The following is a 13,116-nucleotide window of genomic DNA, read 5'->3' on the forward strand; positions in this document are numbered from 1 at the left end:
TCACCCAGAGATACGGGGCTTACCTCTCATCGTATTTCCATGAATGATCCGTGTTGTTTAAAAATGACACTGTGCAGTGTCCCTTTGAGCGAAGGCAACACTCCTCTCCAAAACACATGAACCTCAATTTAGCTCGGAGGACGGTCGCAGCTCTATCCTATTTTGGTATCTGTGTATAGTTTGAGAGGCGCCTCCACCCCCCTCTCTCTCCCCCCTGCTCCATATTCAGTCTCCAGCGGTCCTTGATAAAGCCAGGCAGCCATTCAGAGGAATCACCCAACACCGTTATTCTCCTTAAAGCCTAAATGTATCCTCCACCCGAGTCTCGTGACAGCGCGCTCGCGGACAGCACATTATACCAAATAGGCTGTAAATCATCATTGGCGGAATACAAATCTTATATAAATGTGAGTGTGTAAAAGCCCACAATACAGAAGAGAAGCCATTAGCCTATTCACTATTCATGTTTTTCTCCCTCTCTCGTTGCCATGGCATTTTGAACCCAATTCCAGGGCCGTCAAGGCTTTACCTAATCCCAACAAGGATTAAGACCAGAGCACAATATACATTCCAGCAAAACACTGCAGAGCTATGAAAAATGAACTGTTTGCACTCATTTTACAAAAATTAAAACCTTGAATTCCTCCGATAAAATTACTTACACATATGCACACAACTATGGGCGCAGAATAAAAACAGACATAAGTCAATGAAATACTTGATAAGAGACTGAATAAATTGAACAACACATGACACTGAAATAGGTGTTTAATTTAGGTTTAGCTTCAACAAAACACATAAAGCATCTAGACATTAGAGTGTTATCAAAATGTAAACTGCAGATATTCAACTTCTAAACAAGTTGTAAACTGTTATTGGTATTCAAAACGCTAAGACTAAGATGGACCATTTGTGTTACACCGTTTTGAAAAGGTTAGGTTTTCAGATACTGAATGTTATCCCAGCATTGTTAAAGTGCTGCTGTGCTCATTTATATGGCGAGCTGCGCTGCCTCCTTGACGAGAGGCTTCAAGGCACCAAGGTCTCCGAGGAGAGAGGACACCCCCACACAGTACCACAGGTCCCCAGTCCGGGCTGCAGGGGCACTGAACGACTCCATCTCCACTCCCGCTGAGGCCAGCAATCCTATAGACAAAGAACAATGGAAGAGGTAATGGGTGTGAAGTAAAAAAAAAAATTCAATCAACTCTATTTAGTCTTTAGAGTCAAAGCTCAATGCCATCTTGAAACTGTTTTACCAAAAGCAGAAAGTAAGGAAAGACGAGTGCTTGAGGTGAGCTTGAAATGAAAAGAAACTGCTGCACTATTCTTTAAAGGGAAAAATAAAACCTTGGATACTCTTAGACTGTTGGATATCAATTTGTGGTAGGTAGAGAAACTGGCATCTCTGCCTCTTTTGCGATGGATTTCTCCCTGTATGATTGTTCAACATCAGTGCAAAATGATGAGTTTAGTAAGAAGCCCTTGCTCTTTGCTTCTGAATGGCTGACACAAAAACCTGATGTTTACTGTTGATGTTTTAGAATAGCTGAAAAATTGTCTGCTATCAAACTCCATTGTACTTGTGCTGGAGATATCTCATGTCATCTACATTTGGCCAGTTATCTATGGGAATAAGAAAAATACACCAAACAAAAGAAATGCCAGGTACACTGCCAAAAGCCGTTTTTATATATTAAAGTGTTTTATAGTGGATTTCCCTTTTACATTATTGGGTTATTGTAACAATGTGAACTCTTACCAGCCACAGAGGGCAGGAGCTGAGGACTGGCCGAGGCCTTGAAGAACAGCAGATTGCCAGTGAGTGAGACCGGCTGTCTGAACACACTGCCACTCAGCTCCAGCAGGACCGGCACACCACCTTGAACTGAACCGCTGGCTTTGTAGTCGCAGCCACCGGCTGAGATCTCCACCTTACACACACCATCAGCAGCACCATCCGATTGGCTGTGGTTTTTATTTACCTAAAGAGTAAGTCCACATGTGATAAGATTGTTTTCTCAGGAGACAGTCATTACTGTCATGTGGTATTGTCAAAAATTGATTTGTACCGTAATTCCAGACTCCTTGGCTAAAGTCAGTACATTGACGAGGTTGGGGCAACCGTTGGATTCATGAGAGAGCAGCCCAACCATTACAGCTGAAGTCATGTAACCAGTGGAAGTCTTCAAGCAATCCCCTGGAAGACAGTATGGAGACAGTATGGAGTGAATTAACTGCCACTACTGCCAAGTGACAACATTTCAAAGCAAAATGGTCAATTTTAGACAAACAGTTTACACAAACAGCAAAAATTGCATCCCCCAGAATTTACTAGTTTGCAAATAGAGTACAGCATGTTGCAGACTCATACCACCAGAGGGAGACCAAACACAACTTTACAAGACCCTCCTCCCATCACATGACATCCTTTTATCATTCCTGCTTCCAGGTCACTGGTTAAGCAAACTGGTTAGACCAGTGGTTTTCAGTCTTTAGAAATCAGAACCACCTACTGGTTTTCATTCTAGACATCTAAATCAGACACTATTTCACACCTGGAACACCAGCTGCATGCAGTTAACTAGCTGGTAGGATAGAAAACAACAGGACTCTGGATCCCGAGGACCAAGATTGAAAACCACTGGGGTAAACAATGATGAATTGGACCTTCTGCCAAATTTATCTCATCTCACTAGTTGTTGGTGAGAATGAGAATAATTTTATAACTTAATTTACCTTGAGTGGTGATTTGGACCTGGCTGAACGGTTGTTTAGAAGTGGTGCATGACTGCAGCACAGCTCCAATGGCTTCTCCAAGTTTAATCCATTGATGAGATTCCTGGGAGAATGTGCTAGCCAAAACCTGTGCATTTACCTGTATGGGAACAAGATCAGATACAGTATGCTTTTATGAACAGTATGATCGCACAGACTGAAGACACACACCCATACCTCTTTATGTCTGGGTGACTCCACAGTCAATCATTCCAATCCACTCCACAAGCCGTCGCATTGTCAATGTCAAATGTATAGTCAAATGTCTTTTTTATGTCTTTAAGATGTTTTTATGTGACGCAACTGTCTAGCATTGTGTCAAACGCTTCTCATGTTTTGTGATGTTTTTGTGATGTATTTTATGTGAAGCAACAGATCGTAGCACTGTGCCCAAGACAAATTTCCCCTCGGGGACAATAAAGTTTACTCAACTAACCATTTCAAGTTCAAACTTGACAAGACTGAACTGTTGCTTTTCCCTGGTAATTGTCCAACTCCAGTAACACCACAGTGACCCCCCCGGCTGCCAGGAATCTCACTATTACACTACACAATTAGCTGTTTGAGGCCCACATCACAGCCACATTGGGTGCTCCCTCTAGCCTCTGTTATCTCTGAGAATTTTATAGCACAAAGTCCTCAACTATCCCAAATTTCTCCAATGTCAATCCTCTCCACCGTTTCCTCTACCAGCTCCCACTAGATGCCCATTTCCAACTCAAATTTCTTATGCTGGATAGGGCTACAGGTTTGGTCAGACAGCCAGCTCTAGGAAGAGTCTGTGTAGTTACCCTATTTTTTTACATTTCCTAATGATGGAGCCTTTTGTGAGCCTACAAGACTTTTGAAATCACAATTGTGGAGGCATAGATCTGGGGAAGATTATAAACCGTTTCTAAACGTTTCCTTGAACTTCATGGTTTTCACAAATGATTGCAACATGAACTTTATGACACAAAGGATTGCAAGATCAAATGCTGTGTACTGGTAAATCTGTTCTGACATGCACCGTCATGTGGGACCATTTAGACCGGGGATAGGTAATCATGTGCCAAGAAATGTAGACAATGTGCAGGTTTTCACTCCAACCAAAGTCTACAGCACATGATTTCACTGATTAGTTCCTCCTCTCTGGTTGAAGGTGTGCTTATCAGTAAAATTGCCTGGTGCAGTGTTTGGTTGGAATGAAAATCCACATACTCTTGGCACTACATGGCACATGGTTACCTGTCTTTCTGTTTCATTCTAAATTCTTCAATCAGTTGAAATGGCCACAGGGGAACTCCAATCAAGTTATAGAGATAAAGGACATTTTAAGGAATTTGGATGCTCTGTAACTATTTAGTCACCGTAAAAAGGGACTGAATACTTACTGACTCAATTTCAGCTTCCCCCCCCCTTTAATTCTTTTTTTTTTTGCCAAAAGTTTGGTTATTATTTTGTATGGATCTGTGACAAAAAACCACAAAAATGTATGTTATTGTTATTTTTCCCAGTGCAACTTCCAGCACATGATAGGAGGGCTATGGTTTGGAGCTGCTGCACTTGCTCAGGGTCTGACACTTATGCCATCAAGTTAGCCATGTGCTCCACAATGTTAACAGAACAAAACTGGAGTAATGAGTAAAATCCATCCTAAGAGTGACATTACTTTGAAATGGAATAGGCTGCAATTGGGGCTTGGTCTAATAAGATGAAGACTCTGACAATTTAGATGGGCCACAGACCTGAAGCAGTGCCTGCATTTACATTTGTGTGAATAAATACTTGCTTTATGTGACTTTATTTGCTTGAAGCTAATCTGTCCCAACTGCTCACTTATAACTAAAATGCTTAACCACGAGAAATGGTTCAAATGTGGTGTTATGCTTAAAGGCCAAAAACATCTGGAATTAAATGCTGACGGTGTACTTTTGCTTCATATTCAGTTTTAAAATTTATGATAGTTATGATAGAAAAATTCTTTACAATATGTACACATTTGCCTGAATACACAGTTGTCAAGAAATAAAAAATATAACCAAAGACAAACCGGGTGTGTCAAATCACATGCATTGTTTTTTTCTGCTTTGTAATGTCATCTTTAATCCTGAAGTGGCGAGACCTTACTCCCACACAAGCCTTGGCTCCAAACTTGTCAAACAATGTTACCAATGTACTCAAAACTACGGTACCCTGAGTGCTTTTGTCGGCAACCTTGGATTTTCAGTTTTGTGTTACATTTTAACCAATTTTGCCGTGAAAGAACTCAAGGTCTGAAAAGCCATCGGTTGAAAAGGTTTAAGGACATCAAGTAGAACTCACTGCTCCAACCAGGTTCTTGCCCTTCACCATGTCCACAATCTGCAGGGCGATGTCCTGTCCACAGCGCGCCTGAGCCTCCTTGGTGCTGGCTCCCAGGTGAGGACAGCTGATGACGTTGGGATGGTCCACCAGTGAGCGGTTCTTGGGTGGCTCCTGTGTCCAAACGTAACACATAAAGTAAGATGTGAGCTACAGCATCTTCAGTGTTACTATTCAAGAGAGATCAAAGGACATGGTTTGAAAAAACAAACTGTTGTGACAGAGTAATTTTAACAGTATTATACTGCAAATTATTTATTTATTTTTTTAAATCAAAGTATCTCAAATGTAGATTTTGTGTGGCTGTTGTCGGCTGTTCCAATAATCTTGCCTCAACAAAGACATCCAGGCCGGCTCCTCCACACTGTCCAGACTCCAAAGCTCTGAGCAGAGCAGCCTCATCAATGATGCCTCCACGAGCGCAGTTCACAACCTTCACTCCTTTCTTGCACTTCGCAAATGTATCATCATTAAGTAGGCCTTGGACAAACGACAAAATTGGTAAAGAAATTTCAATATTTGGTTAAAGTACGTTTGTGTTGGCCATGTAATCCATCAGCATCTTAGTGACATTGTTGTCAGTGAACCTTACCAGCAGTGGAGGGCATCAGGGGAGTGTGGACAGTAATGTAGTCACACTGGGGCCAAAGCTGCTCCAGAGACATCTGCTCCACTCCCCAGGTGGCCGACACCTCAGGTGGAGTAATTGGATCATAGCCAATGGTCTGACAGGGAAAACTCACGTTAACATATTTATTTCATCTAAATATTACAGTGCAATTAAGCAATGAAACATAAATGGACACAATGTTGTAACCTCATCACCTACCTTCATGCCAAATGACTGCATTCTAGTGGCGACCTCCTTTCCTATTCTTCCAAGTCCAACTATTCCAAGGGTTTTTCCGTACAGCTCAGCACCCATGAACTGCAAAATTATAAACAAAACAAATGAGCCTGGCCCAAGGACCTTAAAACTGCATGGATTCAACCCTCACATCTGATTAGTGATGACTGGATGAACAATGGGGCAGACCATGCAACAGTAATTGCTTTGTGTGCCAACTGCAAACACACTCATTCGTACAGTTCAGTACACGAGGGCAACCATAATTCTCTGCTTACCTTTTTGCGATCCCAGTTCCCTGCTTTCATTGACATTGCAGCTTGAGGCACATGTCTAAAAACAGAATGTTAGTTCAACTGTTATTTACATGGGTTAAGAAAGAGTGAGCTCAGCATATTTAGTGCACAGTGTCATGTGAAAACTATATTGTTGCCCAAAATATATTGAATTATCTTGCCTTGAGAGGCTCATCAGCAGGGTGCATGTCAGCTCAGCAGCACTGATGGTGTTGCCACTTGGTGTGCTGGAATAAAGAGTTGATCCTTAATATTTATTATAATATCCAAGACAGAAATGACCAGGACAAAACAGAGAAGACACTGCTTCCATTGTAAAGGTTTGAACAAGAACACATATGTAGTCGTGTAGTATAGACTGCAAACTTACTTCATGACAATAATGCCCTTTTTGGTGGCAGCATCAACATCCACATTGTCCACACCAGTCCCAGCTCTTCCAATGATTTTGAGATTACCAGCAGCACTGATGACATCAGCCGTTACCTTGGTTGCAGATCTAACCACTAGGCCATCATAGTCCTACGGGTTAATTTAACAGTAGTTAGCTTTGAGTATATTTTAAGATGACTATACTGTTACTCGCTTTGATAGGACTACAAACCATCTAGTTTGATAAATAAACCTATTGTTTTACCATAGTCCTTGTGTAACTTCTAATTTGACAATGATTCTGTGCAAATGACTTATTTTTGTGACTTTTAGTGGCTGTTCATTTCCCCCGATTCCACCATGTTGCATGTGGCACAGTGAAAATGATGGGAGAACTCAGCAAGTCAGGGATGCAGTTGCATCAGATTCACAAGGGGCGGTACTACAACAATCGACCCTCACACCTCAAGTGTGCCTATATTAACACAACCTACATAGCCTACATTAGTATGCAAAGCAATATAAACCTTATGCAGCCTAACACTGTCGCTTTATATTGTTTTTCAAACAACTACAAATCAATTGCAGCTGCTTATGAAGTAGGCTAATGCTGTCCAAAGCGGGGGGGGAAAATGCGTTAAGAAAACAGTGTAGCCTAAACAGAGAAACATGCATGTTACGCAAGATGAAAAAAGTCCAGTGCATGTGGACGCAATCAACCATACCTTTATCTCCGCGAGCAAATCATCCTTTGCCATATTTTGCTTTTCCGTCACTCGGATTCCATTTTCTTCAAGAATCTTCCTGCAGCACGGGTCGACACTTTCACTGATTAAAATACTTTTGATGGAGACCGGGGCCATCTTGCAGTTTTCCTCTGGGTGGCTTGGTGGGCAATTTCAGCTAAGTTGGTGATGCCTTCGTAAATTGATGGACACAGCAAGTCGCTTTCCCTCTGCTGGTTTTGAATGGTCATCTCGGATAGAGACGGCCCCCTTCAAAGTAAACCCGCCTCTTCATGCATCTCCTGCTCTGACGTAGGCTTCCATAAAGACGACACGTTTGACCTGGTAATACATTACGAAAAGGAACTAAGTAATCCTATAATACTTTTTAGGTTACTAGCTACATGTAGGCTATCACAGCAAAACAATGGGGTTTTATAGGAATGTTATAGGACTAATGTAGGAGATAATAAATAAAAAACAAACACACTGAAAGTGCCTATGGGCATATTATAGGAATATTATAGCCTAGACGTTTTTCGTTTGGCTATAGTAAGCCTAGGAAAAGTTTTGATTCCCAAAGGAACTAGAGTCTCCTCTTATTTAACAGCAGGGTTTAACCATTTGATAGTGTTAATTCAGCAGACACAGTACATCACCTGACTCAGTTAGGCTGCCACATGACAGACAGCCCCTTTTGTGGTTTTCATTAGGCTACTGGCTCAGTTAATCAGTTTGGCATGCTTGTCACAGGCCCAGTGAGAGGCTACCACTAGATTTGCTAGTTTTGGAACGCATGACAAAATATTGTACAGTATGTAGGAGTGTTATATCTGATAATTGGTCACTGTCTTTTGGTCTCTGTTGTCTTCCCATACCCGCAATGTTATGCAATCAAGACCCTGGTGCAAGCAACTACTTACCAAATATTGATTTTATTATTGATTATTGTTGATTTAAAGTAGTCAGAAATAACAGACATCAGAATACATTCACTGGCCAATCAGCGGGGGCAGAGAATAGGCCAAATGAAGTACTACTCAAGGTTTGTACCCAAGTAGCCTACAGTTGTTGTACTTTACTTGAGTATTTCCATTTCAAAGGACTTAAGCTGAATTTCAAAGGAAATATTCGTCTTTTTCCACTCCACTAGGCTACATTTATCTGAACCCTGCAGTCACTAGTTAGGCTGCTTGTAGGAACTGGTTTTGAATACAAAACGTGATTCATGAAAATTATACAGCTGCAAGGAGCCTGCCCACTTTAAGAGAAAGTAGGCCTATTCTGGGCCAGCATAACTGGACCAACTCCTTCAACATTATTATTCAACATTAAAGGTTATGCATCCAGGATTTTATGTTCCCAAGCACTGAAATATGACTGCCATAATGTGTACTTTTACTTTTGATTTATTTTGATCATTCAATATCAAATACTTTTTAATGCACTTTTCATAGGCCTACTTTTACTTCAGTAGAATTTTGAATGGAGGACTTTTACCAGAGTAGGCTACTATTCTATCAGGGTATTTCTAAAAGTTTTGTGTAGAACTGGATCATAACTATTCAACAAAACCGTGTAATAAGAAATATGAATCCTCTCAGATGAGGCTCCTTGAAACAAAATCTTATCAATTTGGGGGCGGTGGTGTTATGCATCTTTTATTTGGGGACCTTGGTAAAATGTTTTGGGACACCCTGCTCCACTTTACATTACGATTGAGGAAATGGCGCCATCTGTCGTTGAGCAGCGGGAAGTGTTCTGATTGGTTCAGGCGTTGCTCGGATACACAATAACAGATGTTGACATTGACTCCGTAGTTTGTAGTCTGTGTACGCTGCGGGCTAAGTTTCTTTATTAAGTTTTTTTTTTATCTTTAGTTAGCTTACACAATAAGACACAGCAGTTTACCCACAGCTGTCATGATACATTCAGAGTGCTTCGGTTAATTTGATTTCAGACGACTGGGGGGAAATATTTTCCACAAATGGCAGCATCGGTGGTGCAGTATGGTCGACGGAGAGGATCCAGTAAGAAAGGTGAGAGCAAAGGCAACAAAATCAATGGGGTTAACATAGGTCCAGTTAGCTGTCAGACATTTGTTTCTTGAAATCCTGTAACCAAGAAACTGAGGAAGGTGCAAAAGTCAATCACACAGTTCAGAGCGGGTCAGAATGTCTCAAAAGCAAACATTAATGTATGCATCTCATATGTCTCTCTCATAAGCAACAACACAGCTCTATATATTACGTTAATCACGTGTTTTTAAGTTTTATTTGGCCATTTTTTCCATCACATTCCACAAAATATGGGTCATAATATTCTTAATTCACCAAAACATAGTTACCAATATTAGAGGTCTTGATGTAGTGTCTGATGTACAGTTTGATGTCTACCTATGTTTACTTTCTGCTGTTTCTCTTACTGTAGTGTCTTCAGCTGATGAAGCCAACAGGATGATCCAGCCACCAGACCTTCGACAAGTCACTGTGTTGCCCAAGGCTGAATGGCTGAGAATTCAAGATAGATTACACCAGGTTAATACATACAAGGACAGTATCAGAGAAGCAGCACAACAAAGACAGGCCATGCATCTGCGATCCAAAGAGGTGGTGAAATCCTGGTCCAATACCATAGCTGTAAGTTGACTCAGGGCTTTTTTTCTACGATTTTATTTACTTAAATGCAAATGTACTTGTAAGGTTGCATGATATACTGCTGTAAAGCAAAAGTCTAACACTTTGTATGCGTACCATATTTGTCAAAGGGGCAAAGGCAAAAGAAGCTAGAGGCAAAGAAGATTCGGGAGCAGATTGAAGAAGAACAAAGGAAATTAACTGATATAGAAGAGGCCAAATATCAGGAACAAAAGAGGAAGGAGGCCATCGCAAAAGCCAGGGCTCAGCAATATTATCAAACTGACCGTGTCAAAGGATTTCATGTTTGTATAACTTGGGAGTTGACACTATTGTTACCGTATTATTGTTTCACTTGTACATGTTTTGTGTTGTTCACTGCAACTTGATGTTTTGGGATAATAATGTGATTTTGCACTTTCCCTCTTCTGCAGCGTGTACTCTTGCTGACAGAGGTTTTGAAGGAGAGAGAGGCACAAATTGAACTGAAGAAAAGAATACAGAGTACCTCTAAAGATATGGACAAAGAGTTCATAAATACAACAAAGTCCAGAGAGGATGAAGCTTTGAGACAGGAGCAGCAGAAAGCACTTGAGAAAAAGCTTGAGAGGCAGGCTGTCGCAGAGGATCTGACAAAGCAGTAAGCCTCACTTAAAACTCACATGAACACAACTGTAAAGAAGCTGTAGTGGAATCAGTTATGGACAATATCACTGCCATTTTGCTCACAGTTTCAAATTTTCACCTGAGAATAAGGCTGAATAAAAATGCTTGGTTGCTGATGAGAATATGATTCCCTTTCTTCAGAATAAAGGAAAATTGCCTGGCAAAAGAGCGAGAGAAACTAGAGGACAAGAAAGAGGGAGAGGAAATCCAGCACCTTCGACAACTTTATCTGTGGGAACAAAGAATGGAGACGGAAAAAAAAGTAGAGCAGAAGAGGAACATCATGCAAGCTCACCTGGTAGGGTCTTTGGGGCAAGGGTGGGCATTATTTATGTTTTCATCATATTTTGACACAAAGGTGCACTAATGTATACTATGTAATTACAGGAGCATGTCTCCAAAAGAGACATCATAAGAGCAATAGAGACACAGAAGCAGGAGGTGGAGGAGGAGCGAAGGCAACTTTTTCTCTCTGCAAAACAAAACATGATGAAGTTGAGGAAAGACAAAGAGACTGAGCTGTTTAGGTAAGTCCAAATGAAACAGTAAGCATCATGACACCTAATGAGATCGGGCTCGCAGTTTTACACATTGATCGTCTCAAAAACCATTATGGATCACAGGAGATCAAGGTCATATTGATTATTTACTTCATTCTTCATTCTTTAGAGAGGCCCAGGTCCACAGGGACAGGATCATGGACAAGCTAACAGCCACGCTGCAGGAGCAGACCATCAACGAGGAGGAGAGAGTCACCAAGGCGGTCGCAGAGCGAGACGCACAGCTGGCACAGCAGCAGCAGGACGAGGAGGAGAAGAAGGCTGCCATGTTGAAGTCCATCACTGTACACAGAGAAGCCATGGTAACACAAGCTCACATGCTGCATCCGATGAACACTGCAAAACATAATGCTACTGTTGCATGAAACCCTTGTTATTCCATTTTATACTTGAATGCAAAATATGGTACCATACTTGGGCCATGGTACATTATGTACATGGCCCATGAGAACAATTTAAATCCTTATTGTTTTCAGTTATGGTGAAAATCAAGTTTCTTTTAACTCCTTAAAAGTGTACACTACCAGTCAAAAGTTTGGACACACCTGATTGAATGTACTATGTTTTTCAGTATCTGAAAGCCATTTTGATCTAAATGCTTAAATGTTTTAAATGTGTTTTTTAGACAAAATACTGAAGTTGATGCCTATATATGAATTTCTTTCCAAAGCCTTTGCCTTCCCATCAAGGCAAAGGGTGGCTAATATAAGATAGTTTTAATTTAACTGCATTATTCCATTTCTGGAAATGTGGAAAATAGTAAAAATAAAGAAAAATGTGGTGTGTCCAAACTTTTGACTGGTAGTGTATTGATAGCAGCAGCTATCAATATGTTAATGCACCTATAACACCAGCTGTGTTTCATCAGAGACAGGAGAAGGAGCAGAGGGACATGGTGGCACATCAGAACGCCCAGGACATGCTTCAGGCCAAGAAAGAGGCTGACAGAATATTTCTTGAGAAACAACAGCTGAAGGCCCAACAAATGAAAGAGGATGCAAGAATTTTACAAGATCTCTATGCCAATCAAATGGTAATGTTAAACCTTGCTAAAATATACAATTGTTTTGGAAGTAAATTACAGGCCTTGTTCTCTAAAAGAAAAGCAAGCTTGTTTGCCAATTATCTTCCATCTTTCATTATGCAGGCTGAGAAATGTGCCAGGCATCAGCAGCTGAGAAGAGAGCAACATGACTTGGAAGCAAAGAACGAAGGACTTATTGCAGAAGAGGAGAAACAATTCCAGCAGTATACGAAGCACATAATCAACGCAGCAGCAGAGGCTGAGCGAAACGTCCTTCCGCTTCGCAAAGCGGCCAGGGATGGAATCGGAGGGGGGCTCGGTCCCATTTACGGTGCAGTGAGAGCTAGCTACCTTGTTCAAGATATTACCGGTGCTCAGATGCCCAAATATGTCTCTGGTACAACCCAGAACATTAAAGAGCTTAATGAGGCCGTAGATATTCATGACGCCAAGAAGCGACTTGGATTCACATGGTAACAGGTCACTGTACGGCAAAGTGAGTTGATGACACACCAGTGTAATGTGAAAATCAAGAAAAAAAATAAACTAATGATCATACTGTATTTGTCCATTTGTCTTTTTCAACTCTATATGGCATAATATAGATTTAATCAGACTGTATGCATAGCTGTGTCCAGAAATTAATTTGCATTTATAATAAAAGCATGTCACCCATATCCAACTTTGCCTCAAGAGACAGGAGGTACATTTAAAAGTTGGGCCAGTTCTATTTAACAAATTTACTGATTTTAATTTTGAATATGTATTTTTAACAGAAAGGATGAGATTTTTGGCTGGGAACTTGTTTTTTTGGGAAACACTTATCTATGCAAATGATCACCACCACACCTGAGCACTCTTCCATAGAA

At 40.9% G+C, this 13,116-nt stretch overlaps 2 protein-coding genes across 2 annotated transcripts; one reads left to right on the forward strand and one right to left on the reverse strand.

Moving 5' to 3' along the window:
- Positions 1–766: 766 nt before the first annotated feature.
- phgdh (phosphoglycerate dehydrogenase) lies at positions 767–7,602 on the reverse strand. Its single transcript, XM_071538120.1, has 12 exons — positions 7,362–7,602; positions 6,635–6,786; positions 6,426–6,491; positions 6,247–6,301; positions 5,951–6,049; positions 5,714–5,846; positions 5,453–5,601; positions 5,083–5,235; positions 2,740–2,878; positions 2,073–2,200; positions 1,763–1,985; positions 767–1,146 (listed from the first exon to the last, which is right to left on the reverse strand). The coding sequence occupies exons 1-12, from the start codon at positions 7,497–7,499 to the stop codon at positions 992–994; spliced, it is 1,590 nt and encodes a 529-aa protein (XP_071394221.1). The 5' UTR covers positions 7,500–7,602; the 3' UTR covers positions 767–991.
- Positions 7,603–9,290: 1,688 nt separating this feature from the next.
- cfap210 (cilia and flagella associated protein 210) lies at positions 9,291–12,724 on the forward strand. The gene is made up of 9 exons (XM_071538121.1): positions 9,291–9,400; positions 9,792–10,000; positions 10,129–10,302; positions 10,432–10,637; positions 10,805–10,961; positions 11,051–11,190; positions 11,333–11,525; positions 12,092–12,256; positions 12,371–12,724. Exons 1-9 carry the CDS (start codon positions 9,349–9,351, stop codon positions 12,722–12,724), a joined length of 1,650 nt encoding a protein of 549 aa, XP_071394222.1. The 5' UTR covers positions 9,291–9,348.
- The last annotated feature ends 392 nt before the right edge of the window (positions 12,725–13,116 follow it).

This window comes from Centroberyx affinis, unplaced genomic scaffold, assembly GCF_046629955.1.
Source record: "Centroberyx affinis isolate AG114_WGS23_722 - 3 ecotype Tasmania unplaced genomic scaffold, CSIRO-AGI_Caff_v1 ptg003208l_1, whole genome shotgun sequence".
Classification (NCBI taxonomy): Eukaryota; Metazoa; Chordata; class Actinopteri; order Beryciformes; family Berycidae; genus Centroberyx; species Centroberyx affinis.

Bases quoted from the DNA above. Each gene is read 5' to 3' on its own strand.
- phgdh (XM_071538120.1), bottom strand. From the start codon at position 7,499: ATGGCCCCGGTCTCCATCAAAAGTATTTTAATCAGTGAAAGTGTCGAC. The intron at 6,787-7,361 runs GTATGGTTGATT...ATTAACCCGTAG, and splicing joins ATTTGCTCGCGGAGATAAAG to GACTATGATGGCCTAGTGGT. The intron at 5,236-5,452 runs GCAAGATTATTG...GTTTGGACACAG, and splicing joins GCCTGGATGTCTTTGTTGAG to GAGCCACCCAAGAACCGCTC.
- cfap210 (XM_071538121.1), top strand. From the start codon at position 9,349: ATGGCAGCATCGGTGGTGCAGTATGGTCGACGGAGAGGATCCAGTAAG. The intron at 11,526-12,091 runs GTAACACAAGCT...GTGTTTCATCAG, and splicing joins CTGTACACAGAGAAGCCATG to AGACAGGAGAAGGAGCAGAG. The intron at 12,257-12,370 runs GTAATGTTAAAC...TTCATTATGCAG, and splicing joins ATCTCTATGCCAATCAAATG to GCTGAGAAATGTGCCAGGCA.